The sequence below is a fragment of the Solea senegalensis genome, linkage group LG21 (assembly GCF_019176455.1).
Source record: "Solea senegalensis isolate Sse05_10M linkage group LG21, IFAPA_SoseM_1, whole genome shotgun sequence".
Classification (NCBI taxonomy): Eukaryota; Metazoa; Chordata; class Actinopteri; order Pleuronectiformes; family Soleidae; genus Solea; species Solea senegalensis.
In genome coordinates, this window is record NC_058040.1 from 6,372,059 (window position 1) to 6,389,337 (window position 17,279).

The window sequence follows — 17,279 nt, forward strand, 5'->3', positions numbered from 1 at the left end:
ACTTTTTAGAGGCATGTTGCAACAAGAGCAGGATTTGGATTATCAAGACAACACATGCTTACACAAGTGATTATGAAGACTATGAATAACCAAGAGCCAACTCCTCTTAATTTGCATGAAACTATTCGGATCAGGACCAGAGAGGAAAACTTGCAGACAACACAAGCATACAGTGCGTTTACACTGCCTTAAATAATAATAAGTAATCTATTCAACGTATTTCATTACGATCATTCACTTTGTGACGATTTCTTAAATACAATAATGCACAACAAACATCTGCTTTTACAGTAACAAGGTTGTCCATGTTGGGATTGTAGAGGAAAACACGTGTCCAACACGTTCACAGTACTGAGAAAGAGAACTCAGGTTTTATCATCCATGCCCTTATGGAGGTAACAGTCTGACTGTACAATGCCCACTTCCTCATTGCAAGACTTCATGAAGTCACAAACAACCTTGGTAACAATTCTACTGTAAATGGTGCTCAAAGTGTTGATGAGCTTTTTTCACAGCACACATTTTGGCATAAAAGGAAAAGCACAGGGGTAAGACATTGTGATTCTCAACTAAAAGTAGGAAAATGATCAATTACATTTGACGAAAGTTGAATTTAAAGAGCAGTGTACCTAGGTATCCAAATGAATGCTCTTCTGATGACGATGTACTGTTTATATAGTCAACTATATTATTGGATCATTATTATTATGGTTAATGTTTTACTGGTTATGGCTGAAAATGAGTCTACATACTGTTAGGTAGTTTAATCAGCAAAACTCACCTAGTAATTTTCTACCCGTGCTGTTGCTGTCATGGCTTAAACTAAATAAACACGTAATTAAAACACTTCAATTGTTCAGATTAACAGTAACACTTGCACTTTTCCTATTAAAACACTGGCACATGTCTGCTGTGAAAAATAAGACCTTTTGGGTTTAGGGTTTTTCTTTAATCCACTCTTATCCCAATTTACACCAATAACAACATTTATACTCAGTATGTAGTGCTGCTGAAAATTTCACACATTAACAGATTTAAATGTATTTGTATTGAGACACTTTTGTTTAAATAAACTCGAAAACCACATCAGTTCTATGTTGTTTTCTATCGGCGTAATCCACTTTATCGGAGACGATTAATAGAAGTGGTGTGGGGTCAGAGCATAATTTGGGGATAATCAATACATATTTTCTATATGTTAACATTTTACCCTAAGCTACTTTTAATTGTTGTCCTTCTGGACTTCACACAGTCACATCTTAAACTGCTGGACCATACCAAACTGGAATAAATACTATTGTATAAGTGGGGAGACAAATTCATCACATCTTTCATTAAGCAGCAGAAGCGACAGAGAGTTAGCCAAGGTTATCAGGAATTATCATGGTTTTAACAAATATCTTTGTCCCTTTCAATAAAAAACTAAAACATTATCAGACTTGTTTTTTTCCCCATATAATAATGAAGAAGGTAGATAAGGAAGATATTCAAACTGATTTCACCGGTCAGATGAATGGAAGGTTACAATGCAACCACGAGTGGTAATCTGAAAACATTCGCTCCATGAGGAGTAACAGTGTAGAAGGCCCAGTCTTCATTTGCTCAGAGTGCTTCTGTCCTGTGTGTTTCTACGTATCACATCAAGGCAGAGACAAGTCCACACATGTCTGAGATTACATGACTTCAGTTGGCCGTCTCCAAATACAACACAGCAGCTGATTACAAAATAGGAAAGTCTCCCCTCACTGGTACTGGTGATAACCCAGATCTAGTGAAAATAAATCTGCTGATGATTAAATGATTATTTCTTACAACTCAAGTGTTGAGATGGAACTCCTTGCTGTTCCCTACTTGAAAACCCAAAGTCTTTGGCCCTCACAAGACACATGAATAACTTAGTGGCCCTAGTGGTTTTAGTTGGGCCCTGAAGAATCCTCCGTTTCTATGGGCACGGTACCATTGAGCTGCAGAAGGCTGTCAATCCCCAGATACCCCAGTAAAATTTCACTCCGGCGGTGGGAAAGGTTCAGGATGTCCTCCGCCAAGCACTGAGCCGAGGTGAAGCGTACTTTGTCGTGGTCGAACATATCCTTAAGGTACTGTACAATTTGTTGCTGGAGAGGAGATAAGAGGAGAGAAAACAGTGACAGATACAGAAACAAAGTCACATCTGGATTTTTTTGCATATCATATTAATTTTAGCTTGGGTTTGTAGAGTAAAAATGACAACCTGCGTTGTCTGACACCATACGTTGAAAGCTGACTTCAGCACGCTCAAGTTTGCAACGCAAAATTTCTCAGCTCTTCCCTGTTGATTTCGGATGATTATTGTACTGTTTTTAGAGGTTGTTGTATGTATGCATACAACATACAAGTATGAACATTGGTCACATTTTTGTTTTAGAGAGAGAATCTGCCCTTAATACCCAATATAATTACAATGACACAGGGTTTTCCTGTAGTTATAGCCTCCACTCTCCACATACAGCTACTAAAATATTTTTTAAAATATATTATTAATATATTATATGCAATTAAAATTCAGCAACACATGCCATGCATCCAGTGTGAACCAGGCCTTAGTATCACAATATATTCCAATTAGCAGATACAGAGACTTTAGACCCTTTAGATAAGCTATATGCCAAAAACCTTGGATCCTGCATTTGCCACGTCTTTCATGAAACTTTCATGTCTGGTAAAATTTAATAAGATAGACATCCTGTGATGTAATTTCTTGAGTTAAAAAATGAAAACACTGATACTTGTTTTTACAGGTTTCACTAGACTTCTGGTAATGGCTTTTAAAATAATGACAACAGTCATAATTCTGTATGTATGTACTTACCTTAAAGATAGTGCACACTTCACTTAGGTGCTGCCTGGGTCCTAAAAACCCAAAAGCTAAAACTGGGCTCACATGTTCTGATATGGCATAGAAGTGGGATATAAAACCATCAGGTACCTACAGACAGTAGATAAAGAACATGTCAAAATCAAATCAAATTCAAATAAGAAACAAAATACATTAAAACCCAAGCCGGGCTCAAATTACCATAAGCAAACGCCTTTTAGCTTTGAGGACAGACCAGCAAGCAGTGGCCAGGGCCTAAAAGAAAACCACAACGCTGTTACTGGAGTATGTAAATAATGTTGTTGGTGGTTTAGTTAATATGTGTGTGTGTAAATTTACCGTCTCTTTAAAGCTGTCAGAAAGCCAGCGATTCCTCAGCACAGCGACCACAGAGGAGGGAGGGCTCTCCAGGTCCTCAAACGCATCCATCAGGATGAAGTCCAACACAATGTCAAAAAAGTTCATACACACCACCTGCAGAAATGGAACCCAACAGTGCATTGTGTTAAATAGGTACACAGTACATATAAGCTTTAAAATAAGCTTTGAGACACAGTCTGAAGTCATTTCCAGAAGGGCTATATGAGACAATATGTCTACAAATGTCACTCTGGATATTTTCAACATCTCTTGCCAGTTCCCCAGTCAACTTTTCCCCAAAAAATGTCCGAGTGAGCCCATATACATCAGGTCAATTTGATTGACTCAGGCGCTATTCCTCGTCTTAATGTTACATCAGTTCTCCAGCTGTTCTAAATGCATCTAACCCAAATGCCTTCCCTGAGTTTGAATAGCAAAGTCTTCCAAATGTCCAAACTTTTACTGGAGTTCATGTCTTATCAGCTTAAGTAAAGCAGAGAGTGACCTGACTGTGGGTCACTTTTCAGTTAAAGTTTAATTTGGGTTAGTCACAGGACATCTCAGGTTTATGTCACCTAAGCCACCATTAAAACACACACACACACACACACACACACACACACACACACACACACACACACACACACACACATACACACATAAATGACAGCAGTACTCACTCCTCTGCCCTCCAGCTCCATCTTAGTGATGGGCCATGTTTCTTCCCTCTGGGTGTAAAGCAGCATGTCCTGATAGCTCTCTAGGAAGGCTTTAGGACTCTGAAAGTAAAAAAAAGCAAAACAAACAAATATGTCAACAGAACTCTACATAGCAGTTAAAGGAACACAATGTAGGATTTGGACCTTTAAATAATGTCTCCAAGATCATTTTGTTTTGATAGTGCATCAACTGAATGGCACCTCCGTCAAAGGCCTTCGCACTATGGAACCATAGGATTTTCGAGTTGCCATCATGACAACACAAAAGCAACTAAAAATGTCTACTTCAAGGCATATGTCACAGAGTCCCCTGTGTTATAGCATGGTCTGGCTGTATTACTGAAGTCATCTCATCCTCCGTTTACAGTCATACATCAAGTGATTCAAACAATTTGAAAACAATGAGCAATGGGGTTATCAAGGCTGGGTTGAAAACGCAAGCTACGCAAACTTAAGCACTTGTTATTTTGATTTATTTCGTTGTTCGTAGTCCTGCTTCAGAGTTTGTCGCAATCAACAAATGCACCCGTTACCACAACCTATATTTTACAACAATTGTAAGAGACACTGTTGTTTCCCCAAATGTAGGGGGGACCCCCGAGAGGAAATCCTACTTTTTGTTACTTCAACAGTACTAGCCAACAACTAAGGATGCCTTACCTTGTTTGCCTTCACCATTAACCCTGTGATCATTTGCTTTCCAGTCTCCATGAAAAATGTGCGATGAGTTTCATCTATCAACAGGACCTGAAAGCAAAAGGCATTAACGTTCATTTATAAAGCATTTTCAGTAATTATGTAGCCCAGTTTTACATTGGTCATCTCAGTGCCCACTCATTTTCAGTCTATAAATGCAAGGAACACCCGTTTGGCTTCAAACTTGGCAGTTACTCGTGCGTGCAGAGCCGATTTTGACATTGTTTTGATAGGAAATGAAAGAGTTATCAGTAGAAATGCCACAGATATATCACTAAAAGAGCCGCTTCCACCTCCTCAGAAAATAAACAAAAACAGAAAAACAGGTACAACTTGAATGGGTACTTCACTAGTTTTAAACAAACTTAATTTAAACAAATTTAGCTCCACAGGAACTTTGAGAGTGAGTTATCTTTGTCAGGAGGACACAGAAGGACTGACAACACAACACAAAGCAGCAGCATAATGTACAGTTGTTCACATATGAGACATGACTTCTGAGTATTTTTGTGGATGTGGTTTGATATAAAAGCACCTCACTTGCTGCCTGTGGGTGCTACAGCTGCACATGCACAGAGGCAACATATTACAACCTCAGGTTTCTCCCAGTGTCTCTTTACATGCACTGTGTCAAGTAAGAGATGATGATTCCATCAGAAAAACCTAAGAAAAAGCCAGACTGTTTATGGTGGTTGGCTCAAGCACATAAGTATAGGAGGTGTATGTGGTCTTGGAGAACCTTCCAGTTTTACTTATGTTTTGTTTAATTTATTTTCTGGTTCACCGCTCAATTAAGAATTTTACAGTGACTACCAAGACGACCCTATGTCCTGTTGATAATTCATTAGCAAGATGATCACCATGACAAGTCAATGTGTAATGCTTTTGACCACTAATAGTGATAGCAATGTTGGTCCTTGTGGTGAAAAACAAGTGGTAGTGTTGTAGTGCATCACAATGAGACTCAGAAAACCTCAGAGTAAACAATGGACGTCTCATATCATAAATAATGAATAAAAAAATAAACAAAGGAATTATATATCACATTCCTACTTCTACTAACAATAATATTGATAATAATCATAATAAATTAGAAACAGACCTGGAACGCTTGTCTCACACAGTGGAGTTTGGCAAGGAAATCTTGATCATCATAACATTCAAGTAATTCAGTCCTGGTAAAATAATAACGTATGAAACACAATTTGAAATAGCAAATCCCAATAAATTTCCTTTTTAATTAGCCGTGTTTGGTTAAGTGACATGTGGCAATTTAGAGTATCAGTGTATCAGAGGATTTTCATTGACAACAACATCTTGCTACGTCTAGAAACAATTACGCTCATCTGATCAAGGAGAGCTACCCCAGTTCAATTAAACAGTTAACAGTTGAATTAAAGAAATCATGTTAAAAGATCTGGACCTACACTTCTCATGTGATGACCGACAGTCATTTCTAAACACAGTTGATACAACTTGGTGCAGCTTCTTATTTTAAGTATGTTGGGATGTTAAGGATGTTGGACTTCAGTTACCTCGAGGACCTGTAGGCCACTTTGCACTCCCGCACTAGGGACAAGGCTTCTTCATATAGAGCTGCAGGCTTAAGAGGATGATAGACCTCTTCTAGAGCCATTGCATCAAACAACTGCACAGAAGAAAAATAAATTACATTCACAGACAGAACCTCAGTACACAATCAATGTATGTTATACTATATATTATATGCAGAAATAGCAGCAGAAATGATTGAAAAGTCCAGTGTGTAACAAGTAACAAGTGCATATAACTAATAAGTTAGCTTAGAATAAGCCTGTTATATGTTCTTTAAGCAAGGCAACTACTGCTTCCAGACATGCTTGGAAAAGGAAGGGGTGAATGGAGAAGTCGTCCATTTCTTACAATCTGCGGTTTCACCACTAGATGTCATTACTTCTTACACACAGGATTATTTAGGATGTACTGGGTGCACTTGAGAGTTGCAGAAACAAACGCACCTCTGCAGCAGAGAAGAAGGAGTCATCAGAGGAAACAGTAGCTGCATCATCATTTTGCAATCGGTGGAAAGTCTCCACTTGAGGCAAGATGAGAGTTCCTTCACTCTCTGCCAAAGGAACACCACAAACCTGACTCAGATAAATCTCCTTTGTTATAAGAAATTACTTTTCAGCAGTGCAGATCTGTGGTTATTCTCAAACTAGAGCCGGCCCATAACATCTGCACCACCAATTTTATCATTTACAGATTCTTTGATGGTGCAAAATTAGTTCAACACGAGACTCACCAAAGTCTGCCAGCACACTGTCTGTTGGGATAGTGCTGCCAAAATCCTCCTGTAGGTGGTAGGCCCTGTGCAGTAGTGTCTCCAACTTCTCAGCAAACACTTTATTACGCATTTCCATCTACAAATCAAGAAGGAAAGCATTAAACAGGTCCTGTGTAACTTCAATACTGTGGTGCAACTGTGTCGTCTATGACCAAACCAAAATCATAAGTACAGCAGGTGGAATCCCGACAGCATAACCACTGAATACAAAACAATACTTAAACTGGAAAAGCTGAGTACGAGAGTTTCAGGCAGTCTGAACTGGTTACCATGGGAAAGTCTTCACACGTTGCCCCCTGTAGCACAAGGCTACTGTTGCTGGAAGATGAGCCTGAGTGGCGAATATTCAGGGCCTGTTCCCACTTTCGTAGAGCTTCTTCAAAGAGCTCCATCCCTAGCAGGAAAAGAGCACCGAGACTTAACCATATTGTTTCCTTGTGAGCCAGAAAGCAAAAGCAGTCTCCAAAAAGAACATTAATTATAAAAAGCCCTGACTAACTTAAAAATATGAATTAATGTAACTTACATTCAAGGCATTGCTAAATTAGTTCAGACAATGCAGATTAAGCCTATCACTCCACCTGACTCTCTCTTCTTTTTACACAGTATAGCAGTGTTTTGTTTTTGGCAGGCAACATTCCTACTGCAAAGGAGGTGATTTGGTTTATGTAATATCTGAAATTCCACATTGGAGTGTTATTTATTTTTAAGCATCCCAAATCTGCACAGTTCCACTTAACATAACAATGAGTTCCACCGGCTCACCAGCGGAACAACACATAAGTGACTATATTTGACCACTAAACAGTAAAAAGACTAACTTTTTTTTAGGTTATTTGATGACAGCTTGTTAGTTTTGGTTAAAAACTAATTACAATGGAAAAATTAAACCCCATGTCACTTTTTTTAAAGCAACAATGTTTACAAGGCCTCTAATGATTAATGTATCTTATATGACATTGGTCTAATGGATAAATAGGGGTAATTTGTATATAGGAACCTTTCTTGTCTAGTCAGGTGTTTCACCTGAAAGGGGAAAACAGTTTCCGACTGCTGATGTTGCAAGTTGCTCTGTGTGAAGTTTGTGTGGGTGTTAAGGGAATTATGCAAAGTTACCAAGAAGCTTTGTGAATGAAAATAAATGGACTTGGATTGTTCAATTGCAATTTTGAATCAGACATTGATTCATCAGCCCTAATAATTGTGAGCATGTCAATTGAGCAATTCAGGTGCAACACCTCAGTGTCTTAAAGTGTAGGCTTAGCCTCTACAAAGCCCTTTTTCACATTTCACACTAATCCTGATAGCACCTACCCATTAAATAAAGATTCTCTGCATTGGCGTCCTCTAATACCCCCGACTCTTCAACCACAGGCTCTGTTTCCCAGGGTGTGGATGGATTGACAGACTGATTTGGGGAGTTTGGGACCCGCATCTGTGCCAAAAACACAGAATAAAGTCAAATAAGAAAACATGATGCAGAGCAATATGGCAAAAGGCAAGGAAGGATGAAAATAATGAAAAACTATGAGAATGAAACTGACCGATGCCAGGCTGTGTGAGGAGCTTGAGTGTTTACTGGGAGCCAGAGAAGAAATTCCACTCATGGTGTCATTGCTCCTGGTGCTTGGACTCATCACCTGACGGCCAGTTAATGGACCTATGTGGGGAAAATGTATTTTAGTAAGTGGAAATATTAAAGTAAATGCTGACGAAGGTGATAAACCTCACATGAAAGTCATGATTCTAGATGTGTGTACATACAAAAAGATATGCACACCTCTCTTTAATGAGGAGGGCCTTCCTGTCCTCATCAGGGCCTCAGGTATTCCAACCGTCTTCTGGCCCTCCTTCCCTTGTGTTGCCTGCTTCCTCTTCCTCCTCCGTCTTTTGAGCTGATGCGCAGTGAGAGCCAGAGCTACACTGCCCAGTGCTGTGGCAAAGAGCACCTTCTTCAAGCTTGGGGTCAGTTTTAGCTGGGAAAATATTGACTGAGAGCAGAAGAGAAAATCATGTCATAATGTCACCTGGTTCTATTATTCTTTTTAGATAACACATCTGATAAGGATGTTTATATGCAGATGTGCAAAACATCATTGTAAATGCAAAGCAAATTACCTGCCCAAATGAGGAATAGAGAAAGACAGGGATCTCTGCTACGGTCATGGCCAAAGCCTGAGCGATGGACATCCCTTCTGCTCTTTTGACAGACATTTCAAATATCAAAATGCCTTCAGGCCACAGTTTTTCAAAGCTGCCACAAAGATTTGCTCTTCGCTCTGAGATCAGCCAGCTCAGGGCTTGCAGATGAACCGTCTGTCGTCATTCACTCCTGAACTTGTACTTCGCACCAGTCCAGTACCAGTCCACCTGCAGTTTTATTCCCCTGCAATAAATAAAACATTCAGAAATTATCTTTCGAGTGCACAAGCCTCATTTCTTTAGAGCTACAATAAAGTGCACAGGCTCTGCAATCATAAAACCGTGACATCAACTGAGAGGGTTATTATTCCAATGAAAAATATACTTATCTATCTCCACCTCTTTTCCCCTTTATATTTTTCTTCCCTATTTTTCCTCCACCTCTCTCCCACATTTACTCAGTTTGCCCCCAAATGATCAAGGCAAATGCCTGGATTTTGGTTTGGCTCTGCCAGAGATTAATTTCTGTTTAAAAGGAGTTAATTCTCTCCAATGTAACCAGGTGTTTGCCTGTTTTGTGAACTGTTTTGTGAACCGTTTCCTCTCTCTACAATATTGTCAAGTGTCAGCCTTACTATTCAAGTGCCTTGAGATAATGTAGAGTTTTTATGCTATACAAATATAATTGATTTGACTAGCTCAAGACAACAAAATTATTTAAAAGCTTTGATGGGCTAATAAGATCTAAGTCATATTGACCGTTGAGCAACAGAGACACTTAACATTCTGCCAGTTATCCCTAAACTTAACGTAACCACATTTAACGTCTTAGTTAAAGACTTAGCCAGTTCCCAAAAAACAGTAAGATTCAGCCTCATTAGGTCTACGTGTCCTAAAAAGGTCAGTTTTATGGCAGAAAAGTCCGAAAGAGGTAACAAATACAAGAGAAAACGCACGCACCACGCACAAAAATCGAAAGTGAGGCTTCAGTTAAACTAGACTGGCTGCCCTTTTCTCTCTCTTTGAAGCAAAAGCAAAAGGTGATTCTAATTCAGTATTTACCGACTTTAAAAATAATGTTCCAGGCAGAAAATATATATTATTCTTGTGAGGAGACTCTACGTTGAAATAGATTTTACTGTAAGGTGAATGGTAATAGCTAGGCAGTTAGTCAGAGGCCATGAACTAACCAGCCCATGTTGGTTACCAAAATGTAGATTGACTCTGACCTCTCTTTCAACAGCTCTGCTGATAAAAACATTTAGCACAAGCAAACGAAAAAACCGTTAATTCGCCGACATGCTAACCTTAGCTATCACACTAAGCTAGCACAGCTCGATCTGTCACTTTACATCACAGCATCACCGAGTCCGGGCGAGTTGTGGGACTTTAAACTGGCACCCAGTGGCTTTAGCCGCTCTGTCTGCAGCTCACAGGCGGAACAACGCATAAGAAAGTCCTTCAAACAGCTACATACCGTCCGTGGACATCTAAGAAGACAGGGAAGGACGTTCCGATGTCAATAAATGCCGCACACTAGATTTTTTACTTCGCAAAACGTCAGTCAATTGACATGTCCAAGACCCAATTAGATACCAACTACACAAGGTCGAAATTAATTTTGGCCAATCAGATAAAGGGTAGGCGAGACAAACACTTTAAGGATCCAATCAGATCTTAGATCATACAACATGGTTCCCACACGGACCGGAATCAGAAGTCTTCTGACAGTTCACATACATTTTAAAACAGTTATTAAAATAACTATATATACTGTTTTAAACTGTAAATCATACAACCTACTTATATGAAAGGTTTTTACGAGTGGCAGTTGAAGGAGAAAAATATTCTCCTGTCGATTTCACTTGAAGGCAAATGTATTTATACGCAAGTGCAAGTTTCGTATGTAGAACAAGCCGAACGATTATTTCCGGTCTAAGGTATTTCCATTTCAAAATAAAAGCACAACAGTTACCTTCCATGAACGTGCGACGTATTTTTGTTCTGAAAAGCGGACCGGAAGCAATGTTTCAGATAGAGGGAGAGAGGGCGGATTCGTGGCCTAGAAACCGCGTCAAGACATAGCGATATAAAACGAGACAACATTAAGTTAAATAGCTCAGCCATGGAAAGTGTAAGAGGATAATGTTTGACGTAGTATCTACGTGGGAACGAACGCTTAATGAAACGAAAAGGATCGTGAATTGGAAAACACTCGTCAGAACCGAGGATACGTAGACGTTTAAACATGCATCATTTTGGAGATAAAAAGACGGGTGTTTTCTCGCCTCTGCATCACATTAAACGCCTGGAAAAATGAAAGGCAGGGGGCTAGACATGAAATTCAAGGTAAGAAGGAACCAGTTACTTGAATACAAATTGTGCGTTTTATCGATAATGTTAAGCAAACTTAAACATAAGTTTGCCTAAAACAAGTTTGAGGCCCCAGAAATTCTACAAAACTTCCGAGGCCCACGACCAGATCTGTACATCACACTAGCAACAATGTATCATAACACTGAGGTGTGAACTTCATTATGTTTTTTTAAAATGAACATCCTATTATTGATCAAAATAATTGTGATTACCAATGAAAATTAATTCAATTCTGCTGCTCACCAAGGAGAAATCCTTAGTAATAACAACACTCCTCATCTGCAGAGAAAGTCATTAAAGTATAAGTAGCAGTCCAAAAGGAATCTTTGTTTTTGTTTTAACTTAACATTATTTATGCTAACATTGAAAGGACAGTCATTCATGTCATTTAACATTCTACATTTTATAAATATATATAACATATTTGGTACATGTGTGAATTTCTACAGCCAAGTCTGAGGCACATCTGCAGTACCCCCAACACCCACACTTAGAGAATCTCTGTATGAGACTAATGAGTGCATGTATGGATGTGTTCCCCCCCCCACAGATGCTGCACTGGCTCAGCCTGCTGAGCCTAAGCCTTACTCTCCTGGTTTGGTTAGGTCATGTGATCACACAGCACGATCCAATGGTTGTTGTGCAAAATCGTGGACTCAGGGGCTACATGAGGATCACCCCTCACAGGACGGAGCAGGTAAAAAGCAGGGCGTCAGGATTTAGGCCGAGGTCAAATTACTTCACCACTCAGAATGTCTGAGTATGTTTATGGTGACTCTGAAAGTGGTTTGGATCTTTATGATCAGCATGAAAATAAGCGCAACACATGGCCCACTGGATCCTAAATGGCATAATCATTTGGTTTATAAAGTAGGAAACTGAGCTCTTTTTTTTGAAGCCTCAAGATTCTTGATTTGATCATTGCCATGTTGAGGGTTTGCAACCAGAAATTCACAACCAGGCATACCAGCTGTCAATCAGTGATGTCCACTCGTGCTGTGATTTATCATCTATTTTCCTGTGAAAGGAAACATAACTAACACCATTTACTTAAAAAAAAGACCTGAAACTAGCGATTGAGACCAATAACTCCACAGAAATATTTAAAATGACTTAGTAAATCAAATGAGAAATAGGCTAATTTAGCCATTGAAGTCCATCCAAACTCTTGATTTTGCAACTAGCAGTGTTTTCAGATTTTCTGATTGGCTTCAGCAAACCAAGCGAAAGACTTCTTCCACCTTTTATCTATGGTATGAAAACTTTCTGAAGCTACTATTCACTGGATAACATAAAGGCTAATTGTTAATCATTATAATGCCCAAATCACAACCTAAATGTATTTTTCTCCCTCTGTCAACAGTTTCTGGACTTGCACTGCAACCAGTGTGCCTTGGTCTCCAGCTCAGGTCAGATGCTCAGAACTGGTGCTGGAGAAGAGATTGACAAGTTCGACTGTGTTATTCGAATGAATAATGCACCCACACGGGGGTTTGAGCAGGACGTTGGGAACCGCACCAAAGTGCGGGTTGTGTCTCACACCAGCGTTCCCCTGCTGGTGAAAAACGAGAGTTACTTCTTCCAGCAGTCAGCAAACACCACATATGTGGTCTGGGGTCCTGACAGGAACATGAGGCAAGACGGGAAAGGACACATCTTTAACGCTCTCCTGAAAATAGCAAAGAGTTATCCAAAAGTGAGAATCTACACTGTGACCAAAGAGCAGATTCAGTACTGTGACAGCATGTTTCAGAATGAAACTGGGAAAGACAGGTACAGTGTGAATTTATGTCCCATCAGAGTAAAGTGTTGTTGTTCAAATCTGTAAAACAACAGAAGAATGAATTATTATTAATAGTTACACAAGATTAGCTTACTCAAATACATTATTACATTAACTATAACAGCTCAAGGTAGATAATCATCCTTACTGTTTGTTCAATGTGTTTATCTCATTTTAAATTCTCATTGATAAATGACTATTATGGCCACTTTTAAAGAACACATGTTTGTTGTCCTTTTAGAATGAAGACTGGGGCGTTTCTCAGCACAGGATTTTTCACAATGATTCTGGCATTGGATATTTGTGACAGAATCCACGTCTATGGAATGATCGACGATAACTACTGCAGGTGAGACATGAGAAATAATGTTTCCTCCATTTAAAGACAAAATATGTCCGATATAACCTTTTCATATTGGTGTTATTTCCTCCTGCCGACAGTCGGGCCAACCACGGTGATGTTCCTTACCATTACTATGAACAAGGTCGACTTAACGAGTGCAAGATGTACAACGTCCACGAGCATGCGAAACGCGGAGGCCACCGCTTCATCACTGAGAAGGCCATCTACGCTAAATGGGCCACACACCATCAAATTGAGTTTAAATACCCATCGTGGAGCCTCTGATGAAGATGTTCTTGGTCTGTACAGTGGTAATTCTTTTTGTTCTCTGCTGAATATTTTATTATTGCAAGAGCGGGACGCGTACAGTGCACATACTAGTAATTTTACACTGGCTTATACTAGTGGAAAAACCCATCTAAAACCAAATGTATTGTATATAAAAAACACCAACACATTTTATTTAAATGCTTAAATACCTTCTCAGCATTTCTGAATATTTCCAGCATGTACAGTATATCCACTCATAAAATCAATGTCCATGTCAGCACTGCACACACCTAAGCCTGTCAATCGAACCATTGGACAGTTGTATGATTAACAGACGTACAGATGGAAGGACAGACGTTCCTTGAATTAAGAGAGATGGTATATAGTAGTAGATTCTTCTCTAAACTACACATTAATTTCTTTGTACATGTGCCTTGATATTTCAAGTTAAAGCTACAATATGCACACAAGCTCTCTCTGAGACATGATCAATCTTTTATTTTCTTTGATTAAGTGATTCACTGCTCTTTTTTTTTAAAAGATATAAAACCAGCAAGAACCAGAGATGTGTCACTTCGCTTGACATAATCAAACAATTCTGACAGTTGACAGAGCTCATTGATTAACTGTCTACATTTTCTCTGCCATTCCTCTCAAGGATTGGCCTGTTTTGAATTAAGTCCATCTCTTAAGCAAACCAGTGTTCATAAATAGTCTGCAATGACAAAAAAACTATAATTTGTGTATAATCTGTTTGAAGAACATTTCATGCTCACTGCTCATAAATCCACCATCAAATGAACATACTGGTTCATACTGTTGCGTCACTTATCCTCAGCTACCGAAAGTTACTCACTTACTTCAGACAGTATTTCCGCCACAGGGATTAATAAAGTATTCTGATTTCGATCAAATGCTGGGCGTAGCTGTAGGAGTATTTACTTTTACAAGAACATGGAGTTTGCTTGCATTAATGTAATGTTAACCCAAAGAGTGAATGTGCAATTTGCAGTAGAGTTATAGGACACAGTAGTGGTTCGATGTGGGAGATGGAGCCTTGTGTCTCACACACTTTCACAGGTCCCACAGATGGTACCTGACATGATGCAGGTGTGATCATGTTTAAATCAATCACACACCAGATTATAAATACATGTAACCACAAACTAAATGTGTTCTCTAAAAAAAAAAAAAGTTTACCCTTTATATTTTGTTGCCTGTTTAAAATGAAAACTATAGTGGTGCCTTTTTTGTTGTTGTTAAGGCGTGTTTTGTGACTAATACCAAAGATTGTAATAGTATTTGCACTACTGCCCAAACTACTGTGTCACAGTACTTTATTGTGTGTACATTTCAAACTTGTTGAATTGTTCAGAGTTCAAATGTATTATTATTAATGACTTAATGTAGTAAACTGCATCAAATACTTGAATGTAAACTTGACCACTACTACTACTACTGTTGTTGTGAGTTTGTTGTCGTCATGAATAAATGTGCTGACTTGCTGAGTTTGTGTGTGTGTTGACTTTGTGGGAGACACTTAGACACTTTGCTTGTATCGGCTTGTGGATTCTATTTAATTATCAACACTGTCTTGGTCCACCCACACGTCTGTCTGTTACTGTAACTGATAAAAACTTCTATGACAGTGTGGGTGCACACAGACTGCTTTTATAATTGTAAGTATATAAAAACTAAACAATTGTGGAACAATGTGAATATTGAACCTTGAGAATATGCAACATCTTCACACGCCACACTGTTAGTTCTCATTAATTCCAAATTGTTTATGAATAACTGTGTCTCTGCCCACTAAACCAAAGACCTTGATCTTGAAAATTCCAAACAGCCAAACAGCAGACAGGGCCACAGTCGTGGGCGCAAACACAGAGGGAAAGGGGATGCTGACCCAGACACCACTACTAAAATCATGTGCCTAAAAGAGCTCCTGGTGTTCAGCCGCTTCTGTACCATATGAAATAAAAACGCCTGGACATTTACTCCAAATACAGGCAGATCATTTGAAAAATAAAGGTCCAGTGCTGACGATTTTTTTATACATATGTAAAATAGCTTAGTTCCTATTTTGTTACTTGGAAACTCTTACTTTTTTTGTCATTGCACAGTCAAAACACACAGTAATATTGAATAATTGCCAGATATTGACAGTTGAAGTTATCTTGGAAAAAGGGGTAGAAGCACTCATTGAACATTTTTTGACAATTCTACAGCCATGAAATCTAAATAAATCTAGGCAGCCTAAGTCTTATGACCTATCATGGTCAAAAGACTTAACTTAACCGCAGTATACATCTCACCCCTAACCTTACCCACAGGTAAGGTGGTCCTAATGCAGACTACTTGTCCTCACTAGGTGAGTGTTTATATCATGGAAGGTTCTAAAGAGATTACACACACAGACTGAGTGTCTAGTCTCGTCAGGTGAGGGCCGGTCCAGTGAAAATAAGCCCACAAGTAACTTTTCAGTAAGGGTGGGTGATATAACTTTAAAATTACACAACAATATTCCATCATGATGTTGCAATAACCATATTTGTGTCAATAGTTCACAGAATTTAAAAATAAAAGTGGTTTGTCTTAATACGCAACAACATATAGTTCACAATAAAAGTGTATTCATGATGCAAAATGAATCTATTGACCAAAAAAGGTTTGCCTTAAATGCTGATACTACTATCAATATTTATTTAGCACCTTCCAATATTTAAAATAAGATAATCCTTTATTAGTCCCGCACTGGGGAAATTTACATTGTCACAGTTAAGATAAAGGTAATAAATAGTAATACTTTTCCACATTATGTGAAAGTATAATATAGAAGGATATCAGAATCAGAATCAGAATACTTTTATTATCCCGAAGAAAATTGTTTCAAGGATATTAACAATATGATTATAAAAAGTAAAAAAATGTAATGGGTCCAATTTGGCCCCCAGGATGAATTTGTGAAAATGTCACATTATGATTAGAATCTCATAATCATAATGTGAAATATTATATTTCATTACATTTCACTTATTTTTCGCAAGACATTTCAGGTTGTTCATAATACTTCATTTATTATAAAACAAAGGGAAATAATTTATTATGCTATTATTTGGCTGGTCCAGCCCACTTGAGAGCAAATTGACACCCCTGTTATAGACAGTTACCAGAATATACTATATGGGTTTGATATTTACAGTATATATAAACAAGGACTGAACATCTGCAAGGTACTCAAGTGCCAAAAGAAAAAAGAAAAAACACAAAAATAATAAATTAGCAGGAATAAAATACACAATAAAACAGTCCAAAACATGCAGATTATGGGGAGGGGCAACACTAGCAACCCCCGCCCCGTGTGCGCCACTGATTAAAATCATGGATGTTCAAATATTATTATTATT

General features: G+C 38.5%; 2 protein-coding genes across 3 annotated transcripts; one reads left to right on the forward strand and one right to left on the reverse strand.

The window, feature by feature from the left end:
• Positions 1–330: 330 nt before the first annotated feature.
• miga2 (mitoguardin 2) lies at positions 331–10,656 on the reverse strand. Of its 2 annotated transcripts, none has more exons than XM_044012627.1 (16): positions 10,575–10,656; positions 9,074–9,341; positions 8,736–8,946; positions 8,500–8,615; positions 8,270–8,390; positions 7,225–7,349; positions 6,914–7,031; positions 6,627–6,733; positions 6,165–6,277; positions 5,732–5,804; positions 4,594–4,680; positions 3,895–3,993; positions 3,194–3,328; positions 3,056–3,109; positions 2,849–2,965; positions 331–2,114 (listed from the first exon to the last, which is right to left on the reverse strand). In XM_044012627.1, the coding sequence occupies exons 2-16, from the start codon at positions 9,167–9,169 to the stop codon at positions 1,914–1,916; spliced, it is 1,773 nt and encodes a 590-aa protein (XP_043868562.1). In that variant the 5' UTR covers positions 9,170–9,341; positions 10,575–10,656; the 3' UTR covers positions 331–1,913. The 2 variants fall into 2 exon arrangements, with proteins under 2 accessions (XP_043868562.1, XP_043868563.1); XM_044012628.1 differs by lacking the exon at positions 10,575–10,656 and adding an exon at positions 10,405–10,568.
• A 470-nt stretch (positions 10,657–11,126) lies between these two features.
• On the forward strand, positions 11,127–15,377 carry st6galnac4 (ST6 (alpha-N-acetyl-neuraminyl-2,3-beta-galactosyl-1,3)-N-acetylgalactosaminide alpha-2,6-sialyltransferase 4). Its single transcript, XM_044013011.1, has 5 exons — positions 11,127–11,446; positions 12,024–12,170; positions 12,837–13,246; positions 13,498–13,605; positions 13,698–15,377. The coding sequence occupies exons 1-5, from the start codon at positions 11,414–11,416 to the stop codon at positions 13,882–13,884; spliced, it is 885 nt and encodes a 294-aa protein (XP_043868946.1). The 5' UTR covers positions 11,127–11,413; the 3' UTR covers positions 13,885–15,377.
• Positions 15,378–17,279: the final 1,902 nt, after the last annotated feature.